The sequence below is a fragment of the Lactuca serriola genome, chromosome 3 (genome assembly GCF_051521515.1).
Source record: "Lactuca serriola cultivar US96UC23 chromosome 3, Lser_US96UC23_V15, whole genome shotgun sequence".
Taxonomy (NCBI): domain Eukaryota; kingdom Viridiplantae; phylum Streptophyta; class Magnoliopsida; order Asterales; family Asteraceae; genus Lactuca; species Lactuca serriola.
This window is the reverse complement of record NC_136410.1, coordinates 100,739,787-100,747,368: the sequence shown is the minus strand read 5'-3', so window position 1 is coordinate 100,747,368 and position 7,582 is coordinate 100,739,787. Positions and strand designations below refer to the sequence as shown.

Below are 7,582 nucleotides of genomic sequence, written 5' to 3'. Positions count from 1 at the left end.
CTCCTTGTGGGATCAGGTCCATAACTTGTGGGATCAACTATTCTCTCCGCCGGTTTGCATGTGGTGTCGATTCAACACTTGCTTCCCACTGCTTCTCTCATCCATCATCTTTAAAACGTTACATCCAATCTTAACGGCCTTTCATACGCTTTTTAAAGGCGCCTTTCTTTCTCCATCTTCGTATTTCCTTTTCCCTTCTTTCCCCCATTTTTATAGATTCATTTTCTGAGATCGGTGTTCCAGACGTGGAATTTGTGATAAATCAGGTCCATAACTTAAGGGAACTGCTCTTATCATTTCAATCTTACTTTCCAATGATACCCTTTGTCTTGAACACTTGTGGAAGACTGAAAGTTATCAATGGCATCAAGGGTATAATGGGTAACACAAGGAGTTAAAGTTATCTCAAATAATTTATTTCAAATGATGTAATGTAGGATTAAGAGATACATGAAGTGAAGTATCAATCCAGAGCAGATTAAGATTTCAGAAATCAAGAACCACACGGTATGTAGTCGATGTATAAGCTGCAAAAATAAATAAATAAATAAATACTTATGAGTTTTTTTTGTTTTGTGTTTAGAATAAGAAAGGTGTTATGATAAATGCCACATGTCAAACCTCTGATGCACGTAAATTGTTGTATATCTCATGTGCATACATGTTGCACATTAAAGGGTCTTTTTCATCAGAATCTATATCAGTAAAGTCAACCTTGGTAGCTATGATGATCTTCTCATTGATGTTATTTCTCCCTGTATGTCAAAAAATTGCAATATTTAAATTTTAACCCATTATAGCAACATGCTTACAAATTCCTTAACAGTAACAAATAAATAAATAAAATAATATATATTGCCCATATCAATAGATAGAATAAAGTACATTGTTATTCCCATTTCCCCACAATTTTCCCAAAAAAGTTTAGTTCTTGATAGAATCTTGAAAATGTGTAAGTTTATTAGTTACATAGAGACTTTGTAATTATAAGTTTATAACAAACATTTCTTTGAAAAGCTTTGCAACTGTGAACCTACTCTTTTGCCAATTCGGTTTGCATTTTCCCTTTCAGCAATATGAGTACCCTTCTGGTGAATTACGTTTTTGTCCAAGTCAACTATGTGGTCAACAGCAGTAGATTGAGTTTGAGCAGAAACTTGTAGAGATTTGATGGGATTTTTCTTGGTGATCTTAGTAGTCTTTTTCTGATCACAATTGGGAAAAAAGGAAAATAAAAAGGACATGAGTTCTGGATATAATTTAAAGCAATATGAGAGTAGATAAATGTTTACAACCCGTAATCTTGGCTGGAATTATGTAGTTTTTGTAAGAATTATTATCACAACAAATGATTGTGACATCTTTAAGAACAACTCTCCTCTTGTTTTTGTCAAATCATCAAGACATCGTAATTTAATTTAATTTAATTTACCCGAGTTTGCAAATCATCAAGACACAAACTGAACCATTAAGATGAAACAACAATCAATCTTAATAAATAAATGTCTAAATGAATAAACGACTCAAAAACCATTTAAAAACACAACCTAAAAAAAAAACAATTCTTCAAATTCAAGCTTACAAAATAAAATTACATCATACTTTCTTTTCTTAATCCCATCACCAAACGATGAATTTACTGCACAAAACCCTAAATCCAAGATTCAAAAACAAAAAATTAACAAAATATCTTTCAGGAGAGTTCATAATCTCATAATAAAAGAATGATTTTGATTAATGGTGTTGTTATTGTTGATATCTTTCTTGCTAATCTTTTATTACTCCCTGATTACAACTATATTTTGATATTTGTGTGCAGATATAATAAAATGAGCAATAGAAATAGAAATTGGATGTATGAACGACTTGATGATCGCGGTCATGTCTCTCATCTTTTCATTAATGGTGTGAAAACATTCATCGAGTTTGCTTCTACTAAGCAAAGTTATATGGATGGAGATAAAATTAAATGCCCATGCACAAAATGCAATAACAAAGCATATAAAGCAGTTGATGAGGCAAAATATCACTTATACAAGTTTGGTTTTGTTCCAAATTATCGGTTTTGGGATAAACATGGAGAAACATCAACGGATAGTACTTTATTAGGGATGGATGATACATACACGAGTTTAAATGAACACCATGATCCTACTTATAGAAAACTGGTTATGGATGCAGCGGGTCCTGATTTCATGACTAGAACTCTTGATGAGGAGCCAAATTCAGAAGATAAGAAGTTTTTTGATATGCTAGAGGCAGCCGATAGAGAATTGTGGCCTGGTTGTAAAAAGGTGACACAACTATCTGTTGTAGCTCGACTATTGAATATCAAATCAGAATATCGCATCCCTGAGTTATGTTTTGATGCCATTTGTCAATTGATAAAGGATGGGTTACCGGAGGAGAATAACATGGTTGATAGTTTATACGAGAGCAAAAAGTTAATACAAGCATTGGGTTTACCTGTGGAGTTGATTGATTGTTGCAGGTCTGGATGTATGATATATTGGAAGGGCGACAAAGATCTTGATCGGTGCAAATTTTGCAACGCACAGAGGTACAAAAAGTCAAGAAATTCGTCCACACGTTCGCGTATACCTTTCAAGAGGATGCATTATTTTCCCTTGACTCCAAGGTTGAAGAGACTATACGCTTCACAAACAACAGCCGCTTACATGCGATGGCATGCTGATAATCATGGCCACCATGTTGGTGTAATGTGTCATCCATCTGATTCTGAAGCATGGAAGCAGTTTGATATTAACCATCCTTCATTTGCAGCCGAAATACGTAATGTTAGATTAGGCCTATGTACAGATGGGTTTCAACCCCATGGTGCTTCAGGAAAACAGTATTCATCTTGGCCTGTCATTATAACACCTTATAATTTGCCACCGTTTATGTGTATGACAGAGCCTTACATGTTTTTGACTGCAATTGTGCCCGGACCTACAAACCCTAAGCAAAAACTAGATGTCTTCCTTCAACCAGTTATTGCAGAACTCAAACAGTTATAATTCTTCAATTCTTTTTTTTAATATTGCTTATCGACACGTTTAATCATTCATAAGATACAAAAAATGCATTGCTTTAATCCAAATGATCAAATTATTCTATTAAACTATATTTTTAGACAAAATGCAGACCATCTCTCTTCCTTTTATTTAGTTAAAGTTTTAGAGCATCCGTCAAGCTGTTGGACCAAAAAGCGGCCCAAACAGGTTGATGAACCCAGTTTGCTTAGTTGAAAACCACTCCGCGTGTAGAACAAACCCGGTTTGCTTCCGAATAATGAAGGATCCGTTCATACTTGTGCCTGTGACTAAGCTAAGTGATGATGATGATGGGCGATTAGGTCGTTTTATTGTTGTTAATGTTTGTATCAACTCTTCTTGATAATTGTCGATCGTGACCTGTTGCTTTTTAGTCGAACGTGACCTGTCGCCGTTGCTCTCGGAAAATTGGAAATTTGTCGATCACCTTCCCATCTGAAAGTTGTCGATCTCGGAAAATTGGAAGGTACTAATTATGCAATTGGCTGGACTTTTTCTCTTTACTCATTATTTTGACCTAATTATGCATTCCTCATTCCTCGGTTTCCGCCAATCTCCACTTATGCTGTTATCGATCGCTCTATAAGTAGATTTTTCTCGATCGCCTTTGTCCTACCAGGTAACATTCTTCTCTGTTCTTCTTCTCTGTTTTTCTCGATCGCTCTATAATTCTGCATTCCTCATTCTTCTGTATTTATTAGCTGATAATTTCACCTCTTTATGAATTTGTTTCGCTTTGATTATCCTTTTATTTCGCTTGATTCTATGTTATTTATATACATATGTTTGAGACTTCGTTTGTGTATGTAATGGTTGCAATTGCAGCTCCGGTCATCGGAAAATTATATGCCCACCATGCCAACGAGAACTTGAATCCTCTGAAAAAGTTCACTCGAACTGCCTGTAAATTATAAAAAAGTTATTTAATTAATTTCCAATCAAAAAAAAAAATTATAATCAACTTGTAGATTTCTTTTTCGAAAATGAAACGAACCAGTGAGAAGTAAAGAAACATGGCTTGACACTCTGTACCTATCTGGTAATCAGTTAAATGGAAGTATAAGTGAGAAACTTTGGGAACTACCCAGGCTCCAAACTCTTGAACTTTCTTCTAATAATCTTACAGTTCCTTCCCCAGATCACTTGTCAAACATCTCTTATGTTGAGAATCTTGATCTGAGCTCTTGCAAGCTGAAATGATAAGAGAAGAATAGGAGGAGCAGGAGCAAAGAGCAATAGGGGTGGAAGTGGGGAGGTAATGGTGATTGGTTGATATTATTGTCAAACTTTCTTTCCTCTTGTATCTTTTGGTTTGTTTGGTTAATATGTAGTCTTTTCTTGTAGGAAAATAACATGTAATGTTTTCTAAAATGCAATTTTTTTTGTGTAGTTACAATTTAACTATCAGAATTCGGAAATGTCTCATAAGGTTTGATAAATTTTTCTGAAAATAATATTTTGTTAACTTTTTCTTTGTTTTTCTTTTGTTGAGATAAAGTTTATTTGTTTTTTTTGTTCTTCTTTGTTTCAGGTGCCAATCCACTCTACTTCACTCCAGTCCAATCCAATCCAACACAATCCAGGTGATAACAAAACTATCATGTTTAAGCTTTGTGCTTTATCTTTTATACTTACTATGACATTGTATTTTAGAAAATAGTACCATTTTGAGTTTGAAAGGGGCTAATCCTAAAAGTAAGTTGTTATTTTTTCATTTTTAAAGGGTCAAGTCTAAATGCAAAAAATAGCAATCTACTTTCATTAAAGTATTTGCATTATACTTTTAGTTTTTGTATTTAGTTCACATTGCTATAATTAGGTAAAAATTTCAAAGTAAAAAGTTGAGCTAAAATAAATAAGCAAGCAAAAGTACGTTGTTATTTTAAAATAAAAAGTAGTATGCTTAAAATTTCAGTAAGATATTTCAATAATATTTGTGAACCTAAAGATTTATAACTTCCTAAGTTTTTAAAATTTCAGGAAAGATGTCACAATTCTTATTAAGAGAAACATTGAAACGTAAGCAACATACAAATGTACGTTTCATAAACAAACGTACCGATGATGCAAAATCTGTTGGTAATATATCATCATCATCCAATACCACATTATCATCTGTTGGTACTGTATCTGCCCCAACATTTGTTTCACATGTTGGTACTATGGGTGCCACATCATCAACACATGAATCATCCACCCAATCATCCTTGCCTACATCATCTAACCAATCATCTGTATCTACATCTGTCCAATCATCTACACCTGCATCTACTACATCATCTATACCTAGATCCACAACAAATGGTAGTGAATCGGTTGAGGAAAATATTGGGATTCAACATCAAGGGTATTTACTTGGATCTACTGGACTGGATGGGCGTCTATATATTGGAGTACGAGATAAGGAGTAAGTTAAAATACTTACATTTTTATCAACATTGATCTTCATGATTTTTACAATGTTGTTAATTTTTTCGTTTGTAGGTTATTTCCTTCGGGCCCATGTTCTTCCATTATCTATGAATCCTTTGGTGAAAGAGCTGATTTAAACGGGTATAACTGGGCAACTTTAAGTGACGAGACAAAACTCCTTTATTGGGACGAGTTTCATGTATGTATCTCGTTTATGCAATTATTAGGCACTCATTAACTAAAAAACTCATCTATATATTTTGTATTGTAGAAAAAGTGCCATTGGGATGATGCAAAAACTCCGTTAGTCCAAGCTTGTTGGGAAAATAAGGCAAAGGAAAGATATAGACAATATATCTACAATATAAGCTCAAAATGGAAAAAGTCGACTCTAAAAAAAAAACCAGTAAATATAACATCAGAAGTGTGGACATCCTGGACTGCAAGATGGAATACTGAAGACTTCAAGAAGAAATCAGAACAAAACAAAAAAAATAGGCGTAGAGGTGTAGTTGATGGACAAGCCCTTTCTACGCATACCGGTGGATCGGCTTCTCATTCTAAGATTGCTTCTGATTTAGTAAGTACTCATTTAATTTTATATTATATCAATCTACTTTCATTTAATTTTATCTAGTTCTATTTTGATTTTTATAAGGACTAAGCCTAAATGCATAAAATAGCAATCTACTTTCTTTTAGTTTTATATTATAGCATTCTAGTTCCATTTTTATTTTTAAAAGGACTAAGCATAAATACATAAAATAGCAATGTACTTTCATTTAGTTGTATGTCATAGTTTTTCTAGTTCCATTTTGATTTTTAAGAGGACTAATCCTAAAAAGTATGTTATTTTATTTTTCATTTTTAAAGAGTGGAGCCTAAATGCAAAAAATAGCAATCTACTTTCATTTACTTTTATATCATAACAATCTAGTTCCATTTTGATTTTTAAATGGGTTTAGCCCAAAAGTAAGTTGCTATTTTTTCATTTTTAAATATATAAGCCTAAATGTAAAAATAGCAATCTACTTTAATATTGATTTTTTTTTGTATATATGTAGAAGAAGCTTTGGGGACATGATCCGGCACACCATGAACTATTCTTGTATACACACACTAAGAATCACGATGGAGTGACTTTTTTAGTTGACAAAGCTAAAAAAATTCATGTAAGTTTTATTTTTAATAATTTCATGTAAGTTTTATTTTGATTTTTTGTATAAGTTTTATCTCAACACAATTATAAAATTATAGGATGATTTTATGGAACAATGTGATCGGTTGGAAGCAATAGGAGAGGAAATTGATGAGGACAAACTATTTTATGATGTTGTTGGGGGACATGATCGAAAAAAGAGATTATATGGATTTGGCTCATATGGAAAGCGCATTCGTTCTAGTAAAGGATCTTCTGAAATGCATCGCGAACAATACGAGGATAATAATGCTGAGACAAAAGTCGAGATTGAGAATTTGAAGAAGTTGGTTGAGACGCAACGCGAACAATATGAGGATATTCAACAAAAATATGAGGATGTTCAGCAAAAATATGAGGATGCTCAGAAAAAGAATGTGGAGTTTCAGCAGAAAAATGTGGATGTTCAAGCAAAGTTTGAACAACAACTCGCACAAGCAATGAATGTCATTAACACATTGAGTGAACAGGTCAAAAATTTTATTAATCAATGATAGAATATTATGTATTAAATAATGTTTTACGTTAAATTTGTAGCGACTTTTGATTTTGAAAGATGTATCTTTTGATGTATTGGATATTTCTTTTAGTTTCTATAGAAATACTTTGTTATTTTTGGTTTTATATTAATTGTATTTTTGTAAATTGATATAATAAGTCAAATTAAATAACCGAATTTTATAGAAAGAATGGTATGGAACGATTGTTATGGAATTGACTACAAAAAAGTTGTTACGAAATTTGCTACGGACCAAATGGCTACGGAATTTGTTACGGAACGAATGGCTACGGAATTTGCTACGGAATAATTAGTTACAGAATTTGCTATGGACCAAATGGCTATGGAATTTACTACGGACCAAATGGCTACGGAATTTGCTACGGAACAATTAGCTACGGAATTTGCTATGGACCA

At 33.0% G+C, this 7,582-nt stretch overlaps 2 protein-coding genes across 2 annotated transcripts; both read left to right on the top strand.

Annotated features, from left to right (window-relative positions):
• The first annotated feature begins 1,724 nt into the window (after window positions 1-1,724).
• LOC145095564 (uncharacterized) lies at window positions 1,725-3,020 on the top strand. Its single transcript, XM_079033417.1, has one exon. The coding sequence runs from the start codon at window positions 1,725-1,727 to the stop codon at window positions 3,018-3,020; it is 1,296 nt and encodes a 431-aa protein (XP_078889543.1).
• Window positions 3,021-3,490: 470 nt separating this feature from the next.
• Window positions 3,491-7,268, top strand: LOC145094598 (uncharacterized). Its single transcript, XM_079032735.1, has 8 exons — window positions 3,491-3,675; window positions 4,447-4,485; window positions 4,588-4,639; window positions 5,037-5,463; window positions 5,541-5,667; window positions 5,740-6,048; window positions 6,533-6,640; window positions 6,726-7,268. The coding sequence occupies exons 2-8, from the start codon at window positions 4,474-4,476 to the stop codon at window positions 7,158-7,160; spliced, it is 1,470 nt and encodes a 489-aa protein (XP_078888861.1). The 5' UTR covers window positions 3,491-3,675; window positions 4,447-4,473; the 3' UTR covers window positions 7,161-7,268.
• The last annotated feature ends 314 nt before the right edge of the window (window positions 7,269-7,582 follow it).